This window comes from Dicentrarchus labrax, unplaced genomic scaffold, assembly GCF_905237075.1.
Source record: "Dicentrarchus labrax unplaced genomic scaffold, dlabrax2021, whole genome shotgun sequence".
Lineage (NCBI taxonomy): Eukaryota > Metazoa > Chordata > Actinopteri > Moronidae > Dicentrarchus > Dicentrarchus labrax.
Genome location: NW_026136722.1, coordinates 17,942,303 through 17,970,164, shown reverse-complemented (window position 1 = coordinate 17,970,164; position 27,862 = coordinate 17,942,303). Strand labels below are relative to the sequence as shown.

Sequence of the window (27,862 nt, the reverse complement as noted above, 5' to 3'; positions counted from 1 at the left end):
ATTTACAATGCCTCCTCGCTCTATTTCCAGATGAAAACCTTTCTTTAAATGCATTTGGGATGAAGTCCTGACACTGCATGCACCATGATTCTTCAGTTTTCTAAGAAACCAATATGTTTATGTGGACAACTTCTTTAAAGTCAAGGTAATTCCTTTTTTTACCTCCAATGTTTGGGTCTATTTTTGCTGGAGCAGCTCGCGGCTCTGTAGTGTGAAACTCACTTGTCAATGCATATAAATATTGTTATTTATTTATGATGAAATTAATATTTAATGATGTATTTTTGTACTTATCGACTGTCTTTATGTCCATACAGCACACTAGTTTTCTTAGTTATTCTTAGTTTATGTGACTTCTCCAAAGTCTGTGAAGGAATTCTACACTTTTCTTTCTGCTTATATAAAGTACTCTATTTAGGAAATACATACACAAACTAATGATTCGACATTGTTCCGCACACAGTAATTAAAATGAGTCCAGCCACAAAGTATCTGTTACCACATAAATCATGAATGAGTGGCCAACGTGTGTTCAGCCTGCTTGTGAAACACAAAATTAAATTATTGAAATGCGGCTGGTTGAAGACGCCCTGGGTCTGAAACGCTTCCAGTGGACTGTGACGCAGCCACATCCATTGTTCATCCAGGGTCGGGCTCAGTCTATGGAGATCCTCTCTTTGTCCAACAACAAGAGCTCTTTAGTTGTGCGATGCCATTGAGTTTTCTTAATTTATGCTCGGTTGAAACACAGACCGTGAGCGTAGATTCAGAGGAGCAATCTGGAAAAGCACTTTCTGCTAACCTCATGCTCACAATGACAATATTAACATGCTAAGGTATAATGTTTAATATATTCCCCATCCTTAATTTGGCATGTTAGCATTCTACAGTCGCTAATTATCACTAAACACAAAGTTATAGGAGCTGAGGATGATGGGAATGCCATTAGTTTCGGAGGTATTTAGTTAGAAAGATTTTTCTTTTATGGCAATCCATCCTGTTGGTGTTATTCCACTTACCCAGTGAAAAAATCTGACTTGTTGGTGGCACAGCAAGAAAAGTCAGGGGAACCAAATTGTTAGGATTCATCCTTTGGGAACTGTATTCATGTCAATCCATCTGATAGTTGTTGAGCTATTTCACAAAAATACACACTTTAAATATCAACCCCATGATGGCACTAGAGGAAAAGGATGATCACCAAAGTCAGTAGGTTTTATCTAAAGATTTAGACTCCCCTCACCCCTGCTCCATTTTCATACATTCGCTCCATTTTCCACTCAATTCCATAACTATTACACAAACTCCTGCTCTGCCGGCTCAATCTGGCTGTAACTGTGGTATCCGCCAGCAAAAATATTTCTGTCAATACATATCAAGCATTGTAATATGAACTGCAGCAGGCTATTCTTTCGGGTTTAGCGAGCCTCACATTTTTTGGGTGTTTGAAGGCAGGCAGGCAGGCAGAGTGGTGCTGATGTGTTGACGTATGGTGGGAGGCAGGAAGAGGCAGCTGCTGTTCATCTCCATGAGAGGAAGGCCACTCTGAGAGGATGAGTGGAGAGGGGCCTTTCAGAAGATCTCTGAGTCAGAGCGAGTGGGGAGGCATCAGGATATTATTAGGGAGGTGTGCCTGCTGCCCTGCTATTATGGCTGAAATAAATGGTTGTGCTGCTTTAGACTGAAGATACACCTGCCCTGTGTTGCTCCATCAGGTAGTACATGTGACATGCAAAAGAGATCTGATACTATTAACCCTAGCCTATAATCCCCTGTAGATTATAGAGCTAATGACACTTTTGATTGTTGTGAAAGAGACAAAGGCCTGTTCACAGCTGCTAGCCACCAGAATGAGATATAAAAAAGTGAGGAATGTGGACCTGAATCTTTGACACCGACTGCAGTTAATTCTATTATTTCCTTGTCTTCAGGTACAGTTTAGTAACCTGAAACAGTTACAATATATAACAGGGCTTCCAATAAAAGACACCCAACTGGAGGCCTGCTTTTTTATTCTCTTGAATTCCTCAGCCGACTGAGGCTCTACAGGCTGTGTATTATCTCAAGTGAAACAGCCACACTGCACTTAATCTCTAGTTTAAATGCACTTAAATAAATGATTGAATGTATAGCGCAGGAACCGAAATGTCACTGATGAGCTCCTTTTTGAAGCTTTGTGTAAAACATAAAGGCAGAAAACGAAAATGTTAATGAATTGTCTGAGGAGTAGAAGATCAGAGGAGCCAAACGAATTTCATATCACACCTAAAGACCTGGCATTTAATTAAAGTGGCCTGAAAAATGGCTGCCTGGTTGGCTGACAACAGTTTCTCTTGAAGCAAATTAAAGAAATCAATTACTGCCGTGTGAAAGTGTAATGCCAGCACACTGGAGCCCCACAGCGCCACAATGAGACACCAGGCCAAGGGGAGAGGAACGAGGAGGAGGGCGCCTCCACTGTGCCACATCTGACTGGCTCGGCTGCAGAGTTTATCACGTCAACCTGTTACAGGCAACAGAGCCTGAAAGGGCCCACGCGCTGGAATGAAGCCGCAAATCAGCCTAGCTGCCTCCACAAGCCTGAGCCTCCTCCACTCTGCTCCCAGCTCTTACTCATTCTCTCACCTTCATTCTCCCTCTCTCTGTCTCACACGCACATACACAGCACACACATATGGTACACAGGCTACAGTTAGAGATATTTCAGGGTAATAATGGCCATTTACTACATGCTGCATATTGCATGTAGGCTCATCGCTGTTGTGCAATACTAATATGAAATATCTCTTAAAGCCACAACTACAGTGCAACTTAATACAAAAAAGTTTGGGTTTTTTCATTTATCCCTCTATGTTACTGCCCTGCAGGTAGCAGGGAGGCTAATTTTAGAGCCTGTTCAAGCCACAAAATTCCCTAAGAACAAAAACTACCACTAACACTAACAACCTTTTGCACTTTGGACACTCTAGCGCCACCGACAACTTGTACATCTTAAACAACAACAGAACAGTCTCTGTGTTGTTTGCTCGGTTTCATTTTGTGGGGTGTAATGATCACAGCAGCCTGTAGGGCTCTGGGCTCCTGTTCTAAAGTGAAGCAGTCTGGCATTATTCTGTATTTTTGCTTTTTATCAGCAACTTTCTGACTTCTGTACTGAAGATATAAATGTTTAGTGCTAACACATATACAGAATATTTTATTTTGAGTAATAACAGCTGGGTATTGTGTTTTAAACTTTACTCAAACAGGAAGAAATGGTGCATTTTGGGGACTATTTTAAGCTGCGGATGTATTCACATTTAGTGTTCTTGTGCAGTGGTTCCCAACCTGTGGGTCGCCAAAGCTTCATTGGCGGTTGTGAGGCCTTCTTGATTTTAAGGCGTGTAAGAAAACTAAATATACAGGCCTACGTAGGCCTATATTTCAGCATTTTGTCTAGTTCTGTGAAGAAAATGAAGTGAAATTGTTTGCTAAGAGAGATTAAAAATAAAATAAACATATAAAAAAAATAAAAAAGTACACAATAGATAAACAGAATAGTAAACAAAAAAGTCCCTAAACCATCAGAAAACTCAAATAATCTAATCTAAACACAAACTTCCTGCAGTCACTGTGTTCACTATTTGAGTTTGTTCTAAAGTCAATCATTTGTTCTGTATTGTTAATATCCATAAAAGCTGTCACTTAGTCAGGGGTGTATGTGGGATCGAGTCAAAGTAAACTGCAGCGTGTGTGAGGAAACATGTCACCCAGTGCAACAGTGTGGTACATTGTTGTGTGTTTAACCGTTTTTGGACAACAGTGGAGCTCTATGGCACAGAGGAAGGAGAAGTATCAGGATACACACACAATACGTGTTAGTAGATACATTCAGTGCTGGTTTGGGTCTTCTCATTGGATTTGTATTGAAAAGTATTGCAAATCGTATCCTTAAGAGTTTTCTGTATAAACAAACACCATTTGTCTGCATTCAAGGTGTCCTCATCCAAATGCATTGTGTGCACTCTCAATGCCAAACAAATATATTTAATGCATTTCCTACCTCATAAAACATTTGGCAAGCATTTGTTTGTGTTGAAACCAACATTGTTTACACGTGCTTTTGCTTTTCTTCTGTACTTGTGCATTGCTATCTGTTTACCGTCTCCTAAAGTCAATATGCATACAGTCAGCTGTACTCGGCACAGACAGTATCACATGGCGTGCATGTGTGTCTGAAAGCACATAGAGCATTAGATATACACATTACACTCCACAAGCTATCTTTATTTTTTTATTTAAAGGCCTCCACAGCTGAGAGATTCCTTAGTTAGGCTGTTTGATCCTAACTAAAAATATATTTGTGGGCAAATACAGAATTCACATTGAAAAGTGTATTTTTGCATTAAAATAATAAAGATATTTATAATCAAGCTACTGAAACATGTTGTCTTTTATGACTCATATTGCTTCAGACACTCATATAATGATTGGTAATCTTAATATTAACCAGGTAAGTAAGTACACTTTAAGGTACAAATCAACTATTTTCTAAAAGTACAGTATAATCTATGTTTATGGTGGCTTTTATGGTGCGACCTTTAGCTGATCATTAACCAGAATTCACATTTTCCCACATTGTGATGTACCACTAATCTGCTGGTGTCAAAACCTCTGCCGGCGACAAATAACAGAGAAAGAACAGTCATATTTACTCTGCATACTGTTCAAGAGAGCGGGTGAGGAATTAGTGAAGAGGAAAGCTGATACACTGCAGGTTAGCAGCTGTAAGATTCAGGATGCCGGTGGACTGAAGGGAAGATGATTACGTGCTAGTGGCCTGCTGGAGGAAGAGCTGCTGTATTATAGGAATATCTGCTGTCATATTCCTGCTGTTCAATTTTAATACAGTATGTTACGTACACTGTGTCATTCAGGCGGAACTGACTGCCACCCACTCTAAATGTTAATCTCATTGTTATCAAATCAACGTCAACACGCTTAACAGCAGCAGCATTCACATATAGACTTTGTCCAAGGATATAGACAGACACTCAAGGTCAGTTTGAGAATAAATTCAGTTTGATTAGGTGCTGATATGGGCAATAGATAGTTAATGCTATTCCTTCCAACAGTAACAATGAATGTGAATGAAACAGATTACATCCACTTTTTTTAACCTGCGTGTTCACTTGATGTTGGATCCCTGCCCTGGACCTGGGTGCTGCCCTGAGCCCTCTGCTGTCACCACTCAGGTTGACCATGTGTGGGTGTGTACTGTACTGGGCCGGTGACATTACACACCTACACTGACAGGTGTGAAGGAGTCCTCTCCTTGAAGCACCACGGCCATTATTCTGCTGCACCAGGAGCTGGATCCCGCACAGAAAATGCAAAAGGCCATTTCTAGAGCCAGTGTTTGGTTTGTCTGTTCTGGGCTACTGTAGAAACGTGGTGGCTCAACATGGCGGACTCCGTAGAAGAGGACTTCACGCATGAAAACATACCTACAACTATTATTCTCTTTTTCTGCCTATAGATTTCCTACACACTGGACCGTTAAGTCTGCAATAACTGAGTTTTTTGGCCACTTGGGGGCAGCGGAAACAAGTTGGGAACAACACTGACATATCACCAGCTTTTAGGTTGATATGGTGAACTGTTGCATATTAACGCATCCAGTTGTTATGGAGCAACATTCTGATTTATTTGGAGTTGTTACCAATAGTCACTCTCTTTTAGCTCTATTTTGACCAACTCCTGAGGGAAATATCTGGCTCTTTAGCTGCTAAATCCTCATCTGGGTTCAACAGTTAGTCTCTAACAGTGTTCTCTGAAAACAGCCGCTACAAGAGCGGTGAGAATAAACCCAAGCCCTAAAGTTGTGGGCTGGACATATATATATATATATATATATTGGAATAAATGAACATGTTTACAATGAATGTTGTGATTTGTAATGGAATAAATATTAACATGGCTGACATGATGTTTTATCTCTAAACATGTCAGTTGCTAAAGGACAATGGTTACATAATGAGCACAATTCAGAGGAAATATACAGTTGAAAAGAGGGATGAGATGTATAAAATGAAATGTGTGTGTTTTCAGGTTACACAGATGAATTATGCTCAATATTTTACATCCAGCCCTGTTTGAGCTCCTCCAGTGCCTGTTACCAAAACTGATACGACATACTGTGTTTCTTCACCTTGACGGCGATTAACTATGTTGGACAGACTCTTAAAATGTTAAAGTGTCAAAGAAAAAACATTTGTAGCTGTAATTTAGTGAGAACTATGTGAGAACACAGAGCAGTGGATTTTTCCTGTGGTTAGAAGTTTTACGCTTGGACTTACTTGCGTGTAACCTGATAATAAGCCATTCATGCATTAAAAGTTTGCTTGCTCACAATTGAAAACACATCGATCTCTGCACGCTGGCATGAACTTGATGGTCTACTTCCAGTCACAGCGGGGAAAGAAGCAGCTTGCCATTCAAACTCCAAAGTGAGCAGAATACAGATGCAGTTAAGAATTCATTTTCCCCTATGAAAGGGCGGTTGTGTTCATGTATTTTACATTTAGATCTCACTCGTTTTCATCAGCAATTCTGATTTAAGAGTAAACAGTTTGCTTGTTCGTGAGTTAGTTAATGTTTTTTAACCTGACAGTCCTCACAGCTACACTGTAAGCACTACATTTGAAAACATTGGGATTTAGTAAAACGTTCATGACTCCAAATGTTTAAACAAAATGCTGCATTTAGGATGATAAAGGGAAAACAGTATAAAACTTGTTTAAAAAAACATAATTTATACCACTCTAGTGACATTTAGGTATATTGTATAAAGATTAGAATAAATCCTTACATCCAGGCATACAGCAATGAAACAAATTTATTTCTGGCAGAAACTGAACAGCTTTACTCGGAGTCTTTGTTCAGAGCCACTTTATGTTAAACTAAATAGGCTGCAACAGCATGATGAAAACAAAACAATAGTGTTTGCGTTTATCCAGATCTCAAGGGACTAATTATTATATAAAGAGTCGACAGTATGTTATGTATGTAAACTAGTGCACCTGAATGTGTGAGAAATTCGTCCGAGGACAGAAAAACTTGAACAAAAGTGAGAAACTTTCGATTGTTTGGATTAATGCAAGGTTTTCTTCTTTTCATGGAGAAACATGACAAATGCAGATGCTTGGATACAGGTTTGGTAAGAACCTGTCCATATACAGGCAAAAAGCCCCCAAATAAGATTAAACAAAAAATTAGGTCAACTTGAGAAAAAAAAACTGCCCATATGGTATACGACAGCTTGAGGTTATTCCAGGCACCGTAGATTCACGCATTCAATAAACAGTGAATATTGGTGCTTTATCATACACCTGGTGTTGCCTTTTTCTAATTTTCTGACTCTGTACCGACTAACCTTGATGGCATTCATTTACCATTTGAACTAATTCTTCCCCTGATTGGATGGTTTACCTTGTGTGTACTGTATGTTCACTATATGGAACTGCTGAGATGCTTGATCTTAAAATCTATATGATGATTCCGACCGAAAACTCAAACTTCAGACTTAGTCTTCAGTTCAAGACTAGTTTGGGTTGTAGTGACAGATTCAGAAGTTTCAGAAGAAGTATGCATGTTTAAAATCTCAGAGGATTAACTGATGTTCCGACGATGTAAAACCTTTTACAGATGGACCAAAGATATAAAAGGTAAAGAGTATAGTGAATCTTCAGCCTGTGGAATGCCATGTTCCTAATACTGCTAGTGTGCATGCTCTGGCTCAAACTGATGGCTTTCCATCTGGGGAAGGCATGGTGCAGTGGTTGTATATGGGCAGCAGGGAGTGCTAAAGGCAGAAAACCCTGACTTTTTCCCAGTGGAAATTCTGTGCAGGACTGAGAGGGTCAGATAAAGTTTGCTTGCCCGTCAAGTTCAAAGTGTGTGTTTGATAAAGTTCTCATAGCAAAGATCTGAGACTTGCACCAGTCTCAGCAGTCCAAACACTCCTCCAAATCTTGCTGACAGTGGATGACGAACGGATAGAGTTAATATGAGAAAGCTAATGAATATGAATGAGGTAAATGAAAGCTGATGAATGTTATCCCTTATCTCCATAAAGATTGGACAATTCCCTTGAACCTCTGCCAAGGACACACACAATAAAGAACAAATTTGAAGAGTTCGCTCGTCAAGCAATTTGATGGACATTGATAAGGTTACATCACAATGCAGTGATATATATAAGAATGATGAGAGTGAGTATGATCTAAGCTGAAACACTAAGTTCACCTTTTAACAGTTTGTCCACCATGGTGGCAATTGCTGAAAAAAAATCAATGTAGAGTTTTTAACAATATCCTGGGGCTAATGTACACATTAGAGTTATTCAAATGAATATGTCTATTAGGGTCTTTTCTTCCCGAGAGACCACTGCCAGCTGACGAAGAGATATATACTCTCATTTTCCTCTTCATTTTCCTGGTGTCAGATCAATCATGCTCCATCCCAACTCAAGGTGAAACCCATCAAAGTGTCATTCCCCCATTGTCAGTAATTCACAAGGAAACTCCGACACACAGACGGGCAGACAAACAGAAAGACAGCATCAACGAGCGGGTTAGGGGGAAACAAACAGCCACGATGCCCAGAGAGATTAAATCTACTTTACTGCCAGTCCTCAAGAGCAAAACAAGGGGGGGAAATTCACTGTGAACACAACTCTGAGTCGTAAAATTGGCTCATAAACATCATCAGGCCGCACGCAGAAAGTGCTGAGATAAAGTCTGTCCAATCTACGAGATAAGATAAGTTGGTGAAACTTTGCTCTGACGGTGTTAGCTTTAGAGAGCTCAGGTGAGATGCCAAGAGGTGGATCTTCTTGTAAATGAGCGTTTCAGCTGGAGGAGAGAGTCAGTTAGAATCTGTGAAGTGTCTGTGTTCACCATGCTCTGGACTGCAGGTCTGTGCCTTCTCTGGGCCTCGTCCATCCTCGGAGCCCCGGCAAACAAACAGAGACAGAAGGTGCTGCTGATCTCCTTCGATGGTTTCCGATGGGATTACGACCGGGATGTGGACACGCCAAACCTCGACAAAATGGCCAAGGATGGAGTCAAAGCTCTGTATGTCACACCTCCTTACCTCACTGTCACCAGTCCTTCACACTTCACCCTCTTGACAGGTAAAGTGTTTCATTTTCTACAACAGTGCTTCCAGTTGGCAGGGGGATCTGCATATCATGGCGGAATAGGAAACCACTCCGAGTTTACTTTGGAAGGGTTGAAAAAAGCCACGGGAAAAAGGAATTAGTTGTAATTGAATGTCCCAGGGTCCAACAGCTTTTATAGCTGAGTAAGATAATTATGCTTGGATGACTGAGGGAAGAATTCTGTGCTCCCTTTCTTATTTTGACTCTCAAATCATCAGTGCCAGCTAAAAAGAAATTTAACTTCCTTGAAATTAAATTCCTCTAATCTTCGAAGTTGGTCATAAGACCTTGTCCAAAAGCGTCATGCCACTCAGCCCGTTAAGTTGATAGAATTTTTAATGTGAATGTGTCACGCTATGAATAATGAGTGCAAGCAGACTGACAGTGATTCTCTTCTGCAGGCCGCTACATTGAAAATCACGGGGTAATCCACAACATGTGGTTCAACACAACCACCACTGAGAAAAAGCCTTACTATCAGACTCAGTTTGTGAATGAGTGGTGGGACAATGGCACTCTGCCTATCTGGATCACGGCGCAGAGACAGGTCTGTGCAGCACAATTTTCTATCTTATCACTCTGAGAGACTGTTTTGCTGTTTACAGCACAAGAAACCATTTCTCTTGACAAAACACCTCTGAAAGCCTGCTGAATAATTTCAGGCAGATCGGCGCAGTTATATTGCAAATTATTTTGCGGACATAGACGCTAACTGCATGCAAATAACAGCTGCTGTACCTAAAAAGTAGATTTTTAAGCAACTGAATGAAAACCCAGCAACCTACTGATTTGGTTTCCTTGTAAGTTGACCCTCAGTATGAACAGATGCTTGAAAACATGCCAAGTACATGTGTCATATTTATGTGTGTGATGTTAATGCATGTCTTTTTTCTATTCTTCCAGGGCCTAAAAGCTGGCTCTCTTCACTTTCCTGGCACAGCTTCCAGTTACCAGGGACAGGTTGCTATGGTGCGGGAAGTGGAGCCACTGCTTTACAACTACAAGAACGAGACTGCCTGGCGAGAGAACGCAGACAAGGTGATGGGCTGGTTCAGGGATGAGGGTCTGGACTTTGTATCCCTGTACTTTGGTGAGCCGGATGGCACAGGCCACAGACACGGGCCCGACTCCCCGCAGCGCCGGGAGATGGTGAAGCAAGTGGACCGGACGGTGGGCTACATTCGACACTCAGCTGAACAACACGGGCTGACCGACCGCCTAAACATCATCATCACGTCAGACCACGGCATGTCCACGGTGTACCGCAAAGGCCTGGTGGAAGAGATCACCCTGTTCAAGATCCCGGGTTTCTCGTTCAGCGACGTGTCCTTCCACCTGGTGGATTATGGCCCTTCGGGGATGTTGTTGCCAAAGCCGGGCAAGCTGGAGAAGGTTTACAATGCCTTGAAGGGGGGCCATCCACACCTCCATGTGTACAAGAAGGAGGAGATGCCAGAGTGTCTCCACTTCTCCAAAAATGATCGTATCCTCCCCATCATTTTATGGGCCGACGCCGGGTACCTAATCAACGGGGTACGTTGGCAGATTTTCTTTATTATCTTTATATCTATAGCTCAAGAGCTGGTTGTCAGAGAGACCTGTAAGGCAAGAATTTCACAGAAGTGCAACTGTTCCCTGTTATCCAATCAGTGAGCGGCTGCGGCGGTCATCAGACATGTCAGATCATGTTTTCTCTGACATCGGCAGACCTTGGGTTTGGCCAGAAATGAAACATGCCGGAAAAAGTTTGAAATCACAAAGAGATGTGCAGCAGCAGTTTTCTGCCCACTGCAAGTCCTATTGATTTACCCTTTAAAGTAAACGGTTACCTCAGGTCACCATTTGCTCCCCATCAGCGTGTCAATGTTGCACAGTGCAGCTTTAAAACAGCAGCAAAATGTGAAATTACATTACAAACGTCACTGCATTTACATGCCATGTTGTAATGGTGCTGGTAACGTATTAACAACAGTCAGTGATTTACGTGATTATGACCAATAAAGTGCTTATCAAGAAATTAAATGACAAGCGTTTGTATAGATAAATAGCCAGGTTAACAATCTTTACATGCCATTTAGTTTATTAGAGAAATATCCTTTACTCTTGACTACATACATACTGAAATTAGCAGTTGCATTTTGCTCACAGGAATTGGTGAAACTTGGTTTTTAAACCAGAAACAAGGAATACATTTTAATCTTAGGACATTACAATTTTAATCAAATGCATTTGCACCTCCTCGGGATAATCCAGGCCTGGCTGATGACATGCATGGCTCTCAAATGCTCCATGAAGCTATTCATGCCTCAAAATTCAAAATTAGCATTTTCATTTGGCTCCACTCAGTCACTCAACTGCGAGGTAACTTTTTGCTGAATGTGTCAGTCAGCACTGAGAGCCATCAGATCATAACTTCATTTAAAGGCAGGAATAATTAAATCATAAAATGTTTTCAGATGCTGAATATGAGGAAAGAAATCAGTCGTATGAAACCACTGATGAAAGGAGTTATCTAAAGTCTATAGGTTATGACCGGCCATGATCAGGACTGTATTATCTGACTCTTTGTTCACTTCCTTTTATGGCCACTTAATCTCCTTTCAGTTCGATGTCAGGGAAGGATAAGCATATGGAGATAATTAATTATGTTACATAATTGCTAAAAGATAACAGAAAGACGGATATTTGTTATCACGTTTTGTTGGTAACAAACATAATATATATTACAACATTATCAAAGGGATTCATGTCTGGATTTTACGAAAATGGAAATTTTAAAGATGGATTTAAATTCTCATTTAGCCACTGTCATGGTTTGATAGTCACAGAGAGAAAACAGGCTCATTCTACAGTATGGAAAGGTCTCTTTCACTTGGCCAATACCCCCCTCTGCTGACTCAAGTTGAGTAGGCCAGGATGTGTGAACTCTCTTGTTGATGAGGTCATGTTGCTAAAACCACTGGCTCATAAAAGTTACAGTCTAATTGAATGGAACAAACTGGGTCACGCAAGTTAATTTATCCACGTCTGCGTGTCCTTGCAGTATTTCCCGGTTCAGTTCAACAAGGGTGAGCACGGCTTTAACAACCAGGAGATGGACATGAAGGCCTTCTTCAGGGCAGTGGGTCCATCGTTTCACAAGAACCTGGAGGTGGGGCCCTTTGAGACGGTGAACATCTACCCTTTGATGTGTCACATCCTGGGCATCCAGCCGGAGGTCAACGACGGCCACTTGAACGCCACCAGGCGCATGCTGGTGACCAGCGCTGCTACTCAGGGTGAGTTTACATCAGACTAATGACTTTCTCCCCGTGGCCTCCAAAGTGTGTCGCTCCAGCACCTGCTCCTTTGTTACTGAGCCATTCATCCATCATTTCCGACATCACATATGTCCAAATCAGACATAGAGCTACTGTAGGTTAAAAGTGGAAAGTAGATCTGGCATTGCTCGTGGTAAGTTTGGAAAGATTCTAAGAAAGGAACTAAAGGTCTGTCCAAGTGTCTGACATTAAATAATTAAAGGACAATTCTGGAAATACTGGATATTTTTCTTATTGTTGAGAAATATAATGAAAAAACACCAAATCCACAATGTCTCGGTTCGTCTCTCAGTATTTTCTAACTTTACTTTTCTGTCAAACTAAAGCCCTTTGGCTCCAACTGAAGAAATAAATAGTCTGAGAGATAAAAGTGTTGTTTGTCTTTTAAAGGCTCAGTACAGCTGGACACTGTAGTTTTTAAACAACATGACTCAAACAGGAGGAAATAGTGCATTTGTTTGGGACTATTTTCAGCTGCGAAGTGACACCCAACCTTAAATGTAGTGAGTATTTATGGCAGCAGGAGGGTGTCTGTGGGACTGAGTCAAAGTAAACTACAGTGTGTGTCATGGTAATGAAGGAACATGTGACCCAGTGTGGCTCACTGATGTGTTTTTAACAGTTTTTGAACAACAGTGGAGCTCTGAAGCTCAGAGGAAGGAGATAGATCAGGCTTTAATAGACACACAATACTTGCTTACAGATACATTCAGTGTTGGTTTGGGTCTTTTAATGGAATTTTCTGACAATAAGAAAGATGCAGAATATCATCAGACTCATTCTTTAAGTTTTCTAATCAAAATGAGATATAGTCTGTCTACCTCTGATCCCTTTATTTCATTTTCTTTAACTGGATTGGTCACAAAGAAATATGTATGAATATTAACAGTAATAATTACTAATGTCTTACTTAGCACCAGGATGAGTAGTAACTTGTTTAATTGTATTGCATGAATTTCAGATTACGCAGCTCATAAATTTGTGTATTGTAAGGTGTTGAGTTTTAGATTTTATATTGTGCTGCAATATCTGACCTGAAGAGGAACATTTACTTCAGTACAGAACTATAATTGTTAGGTAATTCTACTTTATTTGCATGTTTCCTTTGTATGCTACTTTATTCCTAAGGCTCTTTGTTTAGTTTAGTTTTTCTGATGTTCACTGTTGGAATTTGTCCTCACACACACACACAGTTGTGTTTCCTGCTGCAAGGCACTGATTCCACTGATAGCTGCAGTTCACAGTGAAGAGGCTCTTCTTGTGGCGAGCAATGTGTCTACACAGTGAAGTAGTTCCTGAACAGAATAAAGTAGTCAAAGCGCCATCATGTGGTTAGTTGATGTGATTCAGTGCCTGAGAAGAGGCAGTACTTTGGTTGCTGTGTGTTTTACAGTTTTTAAAATCCAGATACTTTTAGAGGAAAAAGTAGAAGAGTAAGAAAAAAGACAAAAAGGAAGTATTAAAATCCCACTGTGGCCCTTTACAGATGTCCCATATCCAGCACCAAGCTGTGAACGTGTCCTCTCTGTATTTTCTGTTTTGTTTCAGCTGCAGATGTGAATTCTCTGCCAAATGTCTTCACTGGACTGGCTGCAGTGGCAGGGTTTCTCGTTGTAGTTTTTATCGTGATGACATCCCACAAAGTGCTCAAGAACAAGCGTCAGAGGAAAAGGTAACGACTGAGTATTTGTCAGTTGTCCCCTGCAGGGATGGGCAGTACGGGTAGGAACTATAGTTCAAGAATATGGTTTAAATATTGATATTGATGTCATCATTTATTTATCTGATTCCACTGTAGTTACATCAAAAACACACAAAGGAATACTTTAATTACTGACAATTGGTAAAACAATCACACCACATGTTTCTGTCACTCTGATGCCGTTCTGCTTAAAGCTGATGAACGATAATAACTATCATGGATTTATTCTTTCTGTGTTTCAGATCGGGGAGTTCAGAACCTCTTCCAGAAAAAGAAATGAGCAAACAAACGTCGCTTTGACCGTCACACAGGAAATAAAGCTTCATGCTACAGTCTGAGGCTGACAGACAATGACTCTCTTTATCCCACCTGAGGACATACTCAAGAACCAGAGAGCACACTTCTGGGGAATAAAAGAACTGATCACATCTCAGTTTTTGTTTACCGTGTGTAGTATTTAGTTTGGTTGAAATGATGCAGTGTGTGAGTAAACAAGGGTGTGTGTGTATTACTATGTGTGTGTTTCCCAGCGTGTTGTAATTCAATGTTTAAAGTACAGTTTAAATACCATGTAATTACACTGACTTGTGTTTATGAAGTCATAACTGCTCCACCGTCAGTAACCCTGAATAAAAGGCCATGGCCGTCTGTTCTTATTCACATTATTAATGAATTAACCGCTTTGAATGTGTTAAGATCTGATCTGAGGAGTAATCAGCGACCACTGTGTGAGCTTTCTGTCTCTTAGAACAAGCGAACATGTTTCGGTCGGAGGACGGTGGCTGCTGAGGGACATGATGTAGGACCACATTCTCATTTGCCCGCCTCTCTTCGTGCAGTGTGTCAAGTTACGCACGGAAGAACCACACTTCCGGTTACCAGTTTCAAAATAAGACTACAATCGACATATTTGTGGGAGTTCATCAAACACACCTTTGTTTTATTTGTGTGTTGTTCTATTTAATCGAAATATATACTGTATACAACATTACAACGTTTCTATAAGGCTGTGTTACTTTAAGTTTTGTGGTATATGCTTTGACTAATGGATGTCACACAGTCGTTAAACTATTCCTAAAAATCTGCCTCTCGTTAAGTTAATTAACGTATTAGCCATTATAAATAGTTACATTATACAATTTACAGCATGTTTCTACATAATTATATTGATTTGAATCAACTTACAAACTGGTTTGCTCGCTAACACAGCCAGAAATAACTAAACTGTTAAAGCACATTCCCTTCCAAATACTGCTATTTTATGTATTGGGCTATATCAACATTCATAAGAAATAAGTTTTACATTATGTTCAAGGTGCATTGTTAATATCTGGCCTGGGACAACAGATTACAGTTGGAGGAAAGGCTAACCAAAAAGATCTTTAAATGGGATGGGGAACGCATTTATCCTTAGTCAAGAGAAGTTTTAATATATTCTCTCTTTCTAATTTACTTTTTATTTTCAGGAATAATTCGCAGTGTAATAGGAATACAATAAGATCCATGAGAACTGGTAGAACTGGTACCTGAGGTAGGCAGATATACTGAGGTAGAGTGTTGAGTTGGCTCCTTAATGAGGACATTTCTTTTTTCATGTGAGCATCCTGGCTGCTTGTTGTCGCTGTAACCCCAGATGGGCTGGGCACCATATGGCACAGGACAGTCAGATAAACAGATCAATCCATCAATCTAACTCTGGCTCAACTACAATTCTTCCTTTCTGTTCACAAATGAGGATTGTTAAAAGCAGACCCACGGATCAGAATAAATAGATTTTATATTATTATTAGTAGTAGAGGAAAACAAAGGTTTGGAGCACCGAGCTGACTCGTGTATCTATCAATTCATCACTTTTGTTAATAATATTAATGAAGCACAATAAGCTTTATTGGCCAAGCATGTAAACAAATACAAGAGAAAATAAATATCAATAAACTGACTTTTACATATTCTTTAAGACAACAGACCAAAATGTTTAGCATCAAAAATGTGTCGTCAGTGTATTTTAAAAAACAACTTTTCATTAAACAAATTCAGGATGAAGACTTTGGACCATTTTCACAGTCGGAAGGCTTTAATATTGTATACAGATATTATTGTTATATATTATAATAATAACATTTGTAGACAGTAGACAATGGTGCAGAGTGCAAAGGATGCTGAAACAAATATTTACGTGCAGGTTTCTTTATGTAGGTAAATGGATATGACAGTATATAAATATATGCAAATGTGTTTGTTTGTTTATATATAATAAACAATAACATTTGTGGACAGTAGACAATGGGATGCTGAAATAAACAGTAGTTTATGTCTCTTTTGTTGAGCTTGTGGATGCTGAAAAAAATATTTACGTACAGGTTTCATTATGTAGGCTACACGAGGTAAACGGATAGTACACAAATACATATGTGTGTGTGTTTTGTTTTGTTTATATATAAACAACAACATTTGTTGACAGTAGACAATAGGATGCTGGAATAAATAGTAGTTTATATCTCTTTTGTGGAGCTTGTTTGTTTATGCTTATTCTGTGTATGTGTGCACACACCCTGCCAATAACCCTACTTCTGATATTCCATTCAGCTGAGAAGAGCTTTATTTTGAAGGCAGCGCGGGAGGGGCTTCCGGCCCTGCGCAGCTGTGATTAGCTGAACGCGCCTCTTGTCTTTTGATAAAGGAGTCTTATTCGGGCGACGGCAGACATGGAGGAGCTGAGCGCCGTGGGAGAGCAGGTTTTTGATGCGGAATGCATTTTAAACAAACGCCTGAGAAAGGTCCGAGCCCTCCCTCCCCCCCGTCCCCCCCTCTCCCCCGACCCAACCCCTCTCCCGGTACACGTTTACTCGCCGTTACCCGCCGGTTCCTCTCGCGGCTGCTTACTAACGCGCTCTCCCTCTCGTGCTTCTCTTTCAGGGAAAGTTGGAGTTTCTGGTGAAGTGGAGGGGATGGTCGTCCAAGTGAGTACGAGTGCTGCTGCTTCAGCTCCCCCGAAACAATGAAAACAACAACAACAGCGTGTCGCTTGTTGCTTTTTACTCCGAACCCGCTCGCTTTCTGGGTCGAATCACCGAGTAAACAACAACAACAACAACAACAACAGCAGCAGCAGCAGCGTTTGCTTTATGTTCCAGCTCCATCGATTCTGCCCTTTTTTCCATCTGCTTTCTTTTGTTCATAACACCTCACACTTTGGGAAGTTAGCGGAAAGCTAAAGGACAGACCGTTTCATGCCTTATCGCTGCTGTGTGTCTGGCTTCCATCCCTCTGTTTCATCGTTTCATTTTTTATCTTTCATTCTTTTTATTTCTCACTTTAAACAAGTTTTTTTTTTTTTGCGTGCGAACCCCAGCACCAATCAATCAGTCATATCGGATTATTAGCTACCTTTATATAACGTTAGACTCTTTACATAACAACAGTTTTAAATCTAATTTCCCTGTTTTTTACTCTGCTGCTTTTAAAGGCTCCACTCTGCCTTCATTTCTTGTCACTTGCCCTTTTCTGTTCACTCCACATTGTTGCTGTAATCCACCATCAATGCACACTGTTGCCTGCCAGCTCCATGGCTCTCTAGAACCACCTCCTTTGTGTGTGTGTGTGTGTGTGTGTGTGGAGAAAGGGGTGGGGGTTGATTATTTCACTGGTGTCTGCTGATCAGAAGGGGGGGGCTATTCAACAACAAGTGATGGGGAGAAAGGTCATTACACATGCATGTAGTTCAGATCACTTCAAGGCAAAAAAAAAAACCCCAATGTGCTCTGTTTTCTGTTTGCTTTTGCAGTTAGGACAAGTTTTGATCCTCTTAAAAAATTATTTAAATACCCACAATGCAGTGTACCATCCCCTGCACGCTCAGGAAGGGAGCGAACAGATGTTTTGATTTTTTAATGTAGATAAAAAAATATATATAATGCAGCTAAAAACAAAGCAGAATGAGACACTTGGCTAATTCAGCATTTAAACAGAGCTGGATAGTTTGATAATGTACAGGTGCAGCTGATAAATGAGGTTATTTTTGCTGTTACCATCACATGGAAGTTATTTTTAAGACTTCCCATAAATGTCAGAACTCCACCTCGACCTAGAAATGCTCTTCCTTCCCGGTGCTTTGGTTTTTTTCGACAGATGAACAGTTTGGTTCTGTGGAACTGAATCTGATTTAGAAGCTGTGGGAGGCAGGTTGTAAAAAGCATCCTCTGATGATGGCGATGTTTTACCAAAATAGCCAAACTTTCCCAAAAGAAAATCCCCCAAGTATTTTCTCTAACAGCCCCAGAAAATGTATAAAAACTCCCCGCTCTTCCTTCCAGCATCCTCTTTCTAGCCATGGCGAATTGATCGTGAAGCTCGTTCTCTTTCATTTTCTTCTTTTTTGGGGGAGGAATGAAGAACCTCCCGACTGTCTCACCTCTGCACAGCTGGCTGGTTTTCAGGCGGTGTTACACGAACTGCCAGTTTCAGTCGAGTAATGATTCACGTTGGTTCGAATCGCTTTTGCTGCACGTGTGGCGTTCAATGACTCACGATTGTTAAAAGATTTGATTGGGGAATCTGATTATGCAGATCTGTGGACACAAGCATCTGATAGTATGCTGACATTGGGTGAAAATCTGATTCTTTTACAGGAAATGTCATTCTAAATGTTTCACAGTTGACAAGATAGTGCCATGTTGTACTGGTTTATTTGTTTTATAGTATCGTTTTATTTCTATCTGTAGATTCCTGTCCTGAGCAAACTTAAATAGTTTAAGACTTTATCTGGAGAGTCCGCCTACAGATAGAGTATTTGTAACATTTCAGCTGTTTCGCTTTGTCTGTAGACGTTTAACAGATTATCTATAGAGTAAATGTGACAACTCATGACCACAAGGTGTCTGAATCTGACCAAACTTTAACCACAGTGGTGTAATTCATATCAGCCGATCATTATATCATTTCAGTCAGGTAACATGCAGGTTGTCCAGAGTCTGTTCGTAGCTGTCAGAGTAACAGAGTCCTCTCTTTCTGAATGAACAAACTCTGTTGAGTAAATTTGTTTTGCTGCTGGGGCTGAAGGGGACATATAACCTTGCTTTTTTCACTTTATTTTGACTAACGCCGTGATGTGTGACACTCTTCATGTCAATTCATTTCAGACACAACAGCTGGGAGCCCCAAGAAAACATCCTTGACCCGAGACTGTTGGCTGCATTCAACAAGAAGTGAGTGTCCTTATCGAGACGATACCACACCAGAGAGCGCGCTGTCCTTCAGCTCAGACACACATTAAGTAGTGTGATGATTAAGCGACTTGTCCAATCCAAAGAGTTTCCCAGTATTAATACACTTATTGTATTTGAAGCAGTGATGTTGATTTCTTTATGTCAAAGTATTGTCATTTTTCAGACTTGTTCGATGTAGTTATAATCCTTGTGATATTTCAGTTACTTTATACTGATATACTTATGTTTATTTAACTTTTTTGGTTTAGATTTTGCTCGTCGACTTAATGTTTCAATCAGGGATGCCCCGATCCAATCTCAGTGATCGGTATCAGTGCTGATGTGGGCGTTTTAGAACTGATCAGTATCAGCTGTATTCAGCTTCATTGACCTGATCTGAACTTTTGTTTCACGTCAGCTGTTTTTACTCATAAAGCTTCCGTGCATGGTGCAGCCATCGTCACCTCTCTCCGCTGTGTGCCTCCCTTTACTCCAGCTCTGTGTCAGTGTGTGAGAGAGCAGGGACAGCCCCGCCCGTGGTGAAACCCCACAGTGGGTGGGGCTGCCCCTGCTCTGGGCAAATGATGGGGCAACAAAAGCCCCACAAACAATAAGCTCAATAAGAGTAATTACATAATGTAATCTGCACAAAAGAAGTACAGGCTAGCAGAATAAAGACATTCAAGTTAACTCAGGCAAAGGCTGCACTGGAGAAACTCCCCTCAGACAGTGACGAGACCAAAAAGATTACAAAGGGTTTGTAATTTTATACTTCATCGTGTAAAAACACTAACTATAAGGACTATTAAAAAACATGAATTGGGTTGATTGTAATATCTTTAATGTACTTGAAGTGCACACTGTAATATAAAAAACATATCGGATCAGGGGCTAAAAAGCCTTGATCAGGACATCCCTAGTTTTAATCATATTGGACACACAGAAAAACTTCAGATAATGTTTAGCATTATACATTAGTACTCATTATCCCCTCATTAAGTGTTCGTTGAAATTGTTTTTTTTATATATAGAGAGCAAGAAAAGGAGCTTCTGATGCGCAAGAAAGGGAAAAGGCCGAGGGGACGACCACGGAAAATCCTGGTAAGTACAATTCAAAGCAGAGTATCATTCGTTGGTGGCGTAGTACACACCGTCTAATATTTGCTCTTATATTTAGGAAAACGTGCCCGAAGCTCCAAAGTCAAGCAGCTCTTCGTCTGGCTCATCTTCATCATCCTCTGATTCCTCATCCTCGTGCTCCTCCTCTTCATCCTCATCAGACGACGATGACGACGAGGGCCACGCCAAGCAGGCAAACCCGGGCGTCAGAACACGAGACCATCATCCCGTCCCCCAGAAGAAGGCGCAGATTGTCGTGGCCAAACAAGAGCCCCCAAAGAAACGGAGCAGGAAACCCCTGCCCCCCGACGTGAAGGAATTTCAACAGAACAAGGGCCCTCGCAAAATCCCGAAGACGTCCAAAGATACCAATCTTCCAGGAGCGATCAAGAAGCCCGTTCACCCAGCAAGCTTCACATTCATGGGTTTTCATCGAGGCTCGACCAGGGATGCAGTGGGTGGTCAGAACAGGGGCTCTCTGACCCAGGGCGGGGCTGTTAAAAACTCCATGAGCTCCGTGGGATCTGGCAGGTCAGTCCAACCTGCCTCCCCCTCCCTAAACAAATCCAGCCAGAGCAGGAATGTCACTGAGGGTAAACTGTCCATCTCCAGTGTGAACAGCAGTCTGGATTTGAAAACAGCTGCTAGTAAATCAAAAGGGGTAGCAGCGCTGAATCTGAATACATCCAAACACCCAATTCAAGGGACCACTCAGCATACACTAAGTTCCCCCAATGGACAAAAGAAACCCCAGGCCCCTGTGTCAACACTGCAGCGGATATCCAATGCTAAAGCAGTGGCTTCCTTACCATCTAAGAATGCCTCCTCCAATCAGGGTCCTGGCCTTCAGCCCCTCAACCTTCAGAACAAACTGGTGCAAAGCAACGATGCCCCTGGAAATGGCACTGCCCCAGTGTCAGGCCTGAGGAATGCAACGAACCCAGCAAGAAAAACCACTGTCACACAAAATCAGGAGTATAATCCCCCCAAGAGTCCAGCAGCCCCCGGAAGACTGCAGGCCAGAAAGAACCAGCCTGGAGCAGACAAGGTCAAAGAGGCGGCTGAAATCCAGACCCCCAGAGTCCAAGGCAGGCTAGAGAAGAGCAGCGTGCAGAAGTCCTCCACCGAGGTCCAGAGCCAGCAAGAGAGGTCGGCCTCCAAGGACGGCAAAAAAGCCAAAATGAACGACATGAGCACGGGCGAAGACGAGAGCAGCTCAGACTCCGACCAGGACTACGCTGGACAGGATCGCTCAGTAGCAGTCCAGAACCAGGACTGGAAGCCCACGCGGAGTCTGATAGAACATGTGTTTGTCACGGATGTCACTGCTAATCTAGTTACTGTCACAGTCAAGGAGTCGCCAACCAGTGTGGGCTTCTTCAGCATTCGCAACTACTGACAGGACTCCACACTGCAAACCAGATGGGACCCTGAAGCAAACACAGGGCTTTTGGGTTCGGAAGGATTTAGATAAACCTTTGGCTGGAGAATTCCTGAGGAATGTGTCAGGGAATGGAGGTTAATTTGCTCTTCATCTTATTTTAGGTAAAAGACCAATTTTTAGGTTTAAAAAACAAGTTATGGATTGTGATTATTTATTTGTCGGCAAATTGTTCAAGAAGCGGCAGTGGATGGAGGAAGAGATGCAGAAGGTTGCATTTTGGTCTCGCCGGATCTTTGTGGTTTCAGTGAGCCCAAAAATTTGAAAAATAACTTATTCATGTTTGAAGTATCAAGATAAAACACCAACGCCCTGTGTAGGTCGCTGAACCTATGCGCAATACTGGCGCTCATACAGCCAGTCATGTTGCTCTCTTGTGTGTCTCTGTTGAGATTATCTGTTGTATGACGTATGACAACAGATGAGAGGAATGTCTAAGTGAAGAAATGATGAAAGGGTAGGCATGGATAGCGGTAGCTTCTTTTATGGGTAGCAGACATTTAGTTTGTCAGTGTCGTGAATCCATACCAATCAATAGCTGATGTAAAGCAGTTTTTAATTCTTAGTGTAGTATTGTTTATTTTTTAATGTTTCATAAATTAGCTACCTCTTTTTTTTTCTCAACGTTTGCTGCATATGTATATTCATTTCTCATGGGATAGGAAAAGCCTTTCCCTCCAGGGTATACCATCATTGTGTGTGTCCATATATGGTTTTTTTTATATAGCTAATTGTATTGGACTCTCGTGCGGGGTTGTGTTGGTACCAGCGCCCTGATCGAACGGAAAGACCAGCTTCATTTCTGGGTCAGGAAAAACTCCCATCAGGACAGCCTCTGACTTTCACACTGTGTTGAACTGTGCGTGCCGTTATCGCCTCTGTAAGGAGTTTCATTCCACAGTGCAGCCAGTTTATCGGCACAGTTTCCCAAACGGGCTGAAGCATGTGGGGAGTCAGATACAGTATCTCGGTCCCTCCGCTACGTGCAGATAAGGCTCTTGTCCTGGCAGAGGTTTGCTCTTCTGCCTGCGCATCAGTTCTGCCCTTCAACAAGGTATTCACCAGCAACTTTAATCTTCTCAGACTCGTAATTAATATGGACAAAGACCAGAGAATAAGTGCTTGTGTTGAAATGGCAGGATGACCATGGGCAGTCGCACTTGACGATGCAGACAGTCGGAGCTTCCCATGAGCCTTTTGAGTTCGCTGAAGGCTTTGAGACCACTTTGGGAAAGGACGGGTGTGGACGGTGCTCGACAGTAAGCAGCTCAGCATTGTTTGTCGCTGACCACAAAGCACCAGATGTCATTCTGTCTGTTGCTACTGGCGTTTCAAACTGAAATACCAGATTTGGTTTTTTTTTTTTTTACTTGCAGCTGCAGACGTCACATTTCACCCGCCTGCATGGGTTCAGGAGCTGCAGGCCCGGCCTCCCAGAGAAAAAAGAAAAAAGGGTTTTATCTGATGTAACGGAAAAGAAACCACAACAATGTGCGCTACTTTCTGCTCCCTCGAGAGGAGTTTAGCAACCAAGCACTTCGACTGAACTCTTCTGTCTAATCCTGCTCTGCAGACTGTGCCTTTCTTTCTCTCAAAGACTTAACACAAAGGCATTACCCCAAAGATGGCTAGAATTTCAGGTTGTTCAATAAAGGAGTACCCCTAGAGCATAGCATGGAGACTGGACCAGTTTTATTGTTTTGAAGCGGGAAAGGAAACCGCTGCTGGAAGACTTTTCACAAATGCATGGAATATTTTGATGCCTTAGTGAAACAATAAGAGTGGTTTAGGTTAAAGTTAGAGAAGTAGTTTCCATTCAGGACCAGCTGAAAAACAAAGTGCATCAGGCGGTAGGTAAAGATTAGTCTAGGCACAATCAGAATGTCATTTATCACCACCATGTGATAGGCTATGGGGTAATGCAAGGTGTTTTATATGGAACATTCTTTCTAATGTATCTGATTTCTTATTTGATGAAAAGAACAAACTTGGTATAAATATGTTTCCAGTTGTTTTTTTATTTAGATCTACTAACCATCTCATTGGAACATTGTTCTCTTTATAATCTATTTATTTCAAATCAAGAGCCTTTCAGGGTAGGACAGTGTCAGCAATCCTTGTATTGTGCCACTCGTCAAATTGACTAATAAATGGTACAACCTTATGTCTGACTTTGTTTTTTTTCTTTTTAAAAGAATTAAAAGTAATTTATCGGGTTAAAATGCAGAACATTTGCTGGTTTCATCTCCTTAAATCTGAGCACCTTCTGCTTGTTTCTGTTTTATATCACGGTCAGTTGAATATGTTCTGGTTTTGGACTGTTTGTCGGACAAAACAAGCAATCTGAAGACACCACACTTTCACTATTTTCAGTCAAATAAATAAAGATGTTCCTTTATTGATCAGCCGTAGGGGAAATTCAAATTTGGCACAGCAGCACAGGGAATGTAGTGCAAGAGTAGAGAAAGAATAAAATGCAATAAAATAGAAATATATAAAATAAGGTGGAATATGGTCTGGATGGATAACTATGTGTGTTTCAAGGTATTGTGTAAAAAAAAAAAAAAAAGTGGGATTATGAAAGTAATGTGGTTGTAGGTCTGCTTTCAGCATGTTAGCAATAAGCTGATGTCAGCTAAATGTCAGATCTGGATCTGACTTTCATTCTCTCTGAAGCACTGTAGATGTAGTCCTCATTAGCACCCCTTCTAAGTTAGTCACATCTATTAAGTAAGACTTTCTCTGATCTCCACCACGGCCCAGACACATGTACTGCAACCACCACTAGGTGGTGCTGTTGTATTTGAAGGTAAAGACACCCAGGAGTGCTCCAGTTCCCTAATTAACCGTAATTATATAATCTGTTAGCTCACACACTTGAGTGCCATCCTTAAACTTATTCTGTTTTATATGCAGCACACAAACTATTTTCTTGCTATAATAATAGTACAACAGCATACACTAGTATTTCCTCTAGTGAAAGACATGATGATATAAAGTGTATAGGGTTTTTTTTATCTTTTGAGTTATCTACAACCACAGTTTATAATTCCAAGTGCTTGCCAAGAGCAATGCAGATGTCCTCAGTGTCCACTGCATCCTCATCTGATGATCTCGATAACACTGTACATGCCAACACGTTTACTGTATGGCCGGCGATTCAGTTACAGCTGCTCATTCCATTAGATTTGCCTCGGGGTCTGTATAGGCACTGGGTATGTGTATGGCTTGGCTGTGCAATACATCGTGTCTCCAGCCCACAAACCTGGAGTCCAGAACAGTGGAGTCCTGGACTGGAGGCAACCGCGGAATAACTCAGGTTTTGATTTGGCACTTAGTCGTTCAAATCAAATAATCTCTCAGTAACAGCAGAGAGGAGAATACAGGCTGCCTGTCTGACACTTTCACCGGTTTCTGCAGACAGCCACCAGCACTGGCCATTTCACTGTATTAATCATTAGCAGCTATTGTCACACTGTGTTTAGTATGTGTGACCTGTAACCATAACAGATAACAATAGTGTTGTATTCACTATACTGAAACTACTCGCTGATTAATTAGTTCAGTCCAAGGTTTTTCAAAGTCTGACACCGGGCCTTCTCTGGAAAAAGGTTCCCCCCACCCCTGTTAGTTTACTTGCTTAAATAGATGTTATTTGATCCCATACAATTCCTAAAAAACCTATTATTCTTTTAACATAAACAGACTACACCAAATACATTTAAAAGTTCTGTCCTAAGGCATTTATTAGTTTCTGACTCTGGGAACGTTACTGTATCTCTAAACCAGTGGTTCCCAACCTGGGGGGTCGGGACCCCCACTAGGGGTCGCCAAAGCTTCATGGGGTGCCGTGAGGCCTTCTTGATTTTAAGGGGTGTAAGAAAACTTTCAAAATATACACAGTAGGCAGATATCTCAGCATTTGGTTCACTTCTGTGTAACATAAATGTAAAGTAAATAGTCTAACAAGATAGTCTGGCAAGAAAAAGCATCAGGGACAAGAAAACACGGAATTTGTTAAAAATAAAAAAAGAAGCCTATTGAATCCATATGATTGTTATAAAAAATACATAATACAGACAGAAAATTGTATAAAAAGTTCCCTAAACAGGAAATATTCTGCTTAAAATACATCCAAATCACTCGTTCTACACAAACTTCTTGCAGTTCAGTTTGGATTAAATGAACAGTTTTGAATATAATATGAAATATCCATAAAATATATATCACTTAGTCAGGGGCCGTCAGTTTGATTAATGATTAAGCAAAAAGGCTGGGAACCACTGCCCTAAATCTAATAATCTATTTAACCAAACCACATTTAGGTCATTCTTTGTGATCTCCTTTTGATAATTAATATAATAACTGATGTGTTTTTTTAAGAAATAGTTTGGAGCCCCCCCTGAGGAGGTACATCTCCAAATTTGAAATCCTCTGGTTCAGTCAAATGTCATAAAAATAATCAGCAATTTAACAAGCTAGGAACCGTTAACCAAACACTTCACCTGCTTCACCAAGCTCATAGCATTATATACTATATCGTTGGTTTCTTTCACTGCACAGACAAAAAAAGCTAATTGTAGATGACACCCGGCACTCAGGGAGTTTCCAAAAAAATAAATCAGAAAGATAAGAAGTAACTATTTGTTAAATGAGTGTAGTGGAATTACAAGTACAATATTTTCCAGTGTAGTGGAGTCAAAGTGTAAAGTAGTGTAGAATGGAAATACTCAACCAAAGTGCAAATACCTCAAAATGAAGAACAATACTAGAGTAAATGGAAGTGCTACCAGTACGGGTGCGTGTTGTAAGCAGCTCATTCTAAAGCATTGTTATTGTTCTGCTGAGGAGACTAAATGAACGAGAAAGTCTGCAGCACCTTTCAACACGCAGACACCCCTCTCCCTCTCTCACCACCCCTGTATTTACACACTCTTAAAAACACTGTCACACAGCCTGACTAACTGACAGAAGTTATCATTACACAAAGCGCTCGATTCCATAATTTATAGAGATCCCCGTCCCAGTCATGTGGAATTCTCCCAAAATAAATTCAAGTAAACACTTACGCGACAAAGAGGCACTCACAGTGGCCTGGTATGCATAAACAGTATGAACAGTGTGACAGTGTAATCCCAACCCCTCTACCCCCCCAGCCCAACACACACACACACACACACATACATATACCCAACAACCCAGCCCAGCGCTGACTTCAGGCTGGGGTTGGAAATGAGCCTAAACCCCCACACCTCACCCCCAGTGCCGATCCCCGACACCCCCTCCTCCTCCTCCTCCTCCTCCTCCAGCCCCACACCTGACTCCTGGCAAAATAAGCCAGACTCCAATCCATCTTCCATCGCAATAACACACACCCTGGACCATGTTGTTTTGAAGAGCATTCAGCAAGTTCATCTCCGGGGATGTTTTGGTTGTTTTTTTCTTCTTCCCCAGGACATCATATTGTTTTAGCAACACAAGATGCCGTAAATCAATCAGCCCTTTGCTTAACTCTGGCCTTTGTTTGAAAGCCAGAAATAAGCTTTTTCCATGATGCATTGTTGAAAGTAAGCAACTCATACAAAAGGATGCAAACAAAACCATGATCGGGGGCGTAGGGGAACTTATTTTACTCACATTTTCATTCGCAGAAAAGATTTGACTTACCTTTGGCAGACACTAATATGTGAGTGTACATTAGTGCTTCTCACAACAGATATTTTGTTTTTTTTATTGCTTTATGATGGCTCCATACCAAACTAGAGTCAAGAATGTAGCCACTTTTTTTATTTTCTGCTTCATAATTGGCCAGAATCCTGGCTGCTTGTTGCCTAATACGGGCATTTAAAGGCCTCAACTGCTACTGATATTTCA

The 27,862-nt window shown here is 41.1% G+C and overlaps 3 protein-coding genes across 4 annotated transcripts in view; 2 read left to right on the top strand and 1 right to left on the bottom strand.

Moving 5' to 3' along the window:
* The window catches only part of LOC127356659 (RNA binding protein fox-1 homolog 3-like), a 468,674-nt gene that overhangs the window by 412,368 nt on the left and 28,444 nt on the right, over positions 1–27,862 (bottom strand). The gene's annotated exons all lie outside the window — the stretch shown is intronic.
* On the top strand, positions 8,850–14,889 carry LOC127356645 (ectonucleotide pyrophosphatase/phosphodiesterase family member 7-like). The gene is made up of 6 exons (XM_051388600.1): positions 8,850–9,175; positions 9,604–9,749; positions 10,106–10,735; positions 12,246–12,480; positions 14,071–14,194; positions 14,467–14,889. The coding sequence occupies exons 1-6, from the start codon at positions 8,941–8,943 to the stop codon at positions 14,522–14,524; spliced, it is 1,428 nt and encodes a 475-aa protein (XP_051244560.1). The 5' UTR covers positions 8,850–8,940; the 3' UTR covers positions 14,525–14,889.
* On the top strand, positions 16,881–24,152 carry cbx2 (chromobox homolog 2 (Drosophila Pc class)). 2 transcript variants are annotated; one of them, XR_007882011.1, is made up of 6 exons: positions 16,881–17,001; positions 17,141–17,184; positions 19,363–19,428; positions 20,460–20,529; positions 20,606–23,247; positions 23,365–24,152. XR_007882011.1 is itself a non-coding variant. In XM_051388554.1 (5 exons), exons 1-5 carry the CDS (start codon positions 16,930–16,932, stop codon positions 21,944–21,946), a joined length of 1,593 nt encoding a protein of 530 aa, XP_051244514.1. In that variant the 5' UTR covers positions 16,881–16,929; the 3' UTR covers positions 21,947–24,152. The 2 variants fall into 2 exon arrangements, 1 of the variants encoding a protein (XP_051244514.1); XM_051388554.1 differs by having other exon boundaries at positions 20,606–24,152.

Bases quoted from the DNA above. Each gene is read 5' to 3' on its own strand.
- cbx2 (XM_051388554.1), top strand. From the start codon at position 16,930: ATGGAGGAGCTGAGCGCCGTGGGAGAGCAGGTTTTTGATGCGGAATGC. The intron at 19,429-20,459 runs GTGAGTGTCCTT...TTTTATATATAG, and splicing joins TTGGCTGCATTCAACAAGAA to AGAGCAAGAAAAGGAGCTTC. The intron at 20,530-20,605 runs GTAAGTACAATT...TCTTATATTTAG, and splicing joins GACGACCACGGAAAATCCTG to GAAAACGTGCCCGAAGCTCC.
- LOC127356645 (XM_051388600.1), top strand. From the start codon at position 8,941: ATGCTCTGGACTGCAGGTCTGTGCCTTCTCTGGGCCTCGTCCATCCTC. The intron at 9,750-10,105 runs GTCTGTGCAGCA...CTATTCTTCCAG, and splicing joins GGATCACGGCGCAGAGACAG to GGCCTAAAAGCTGGCTCTCT. The intron at 10,736-12,245 runs GTACGTTGGCAG...GTGTCCTTGCAG, and splicing joins CCGGGTACCTAATCAACGGG to TATTTCCCGGTTCAGTTCAA.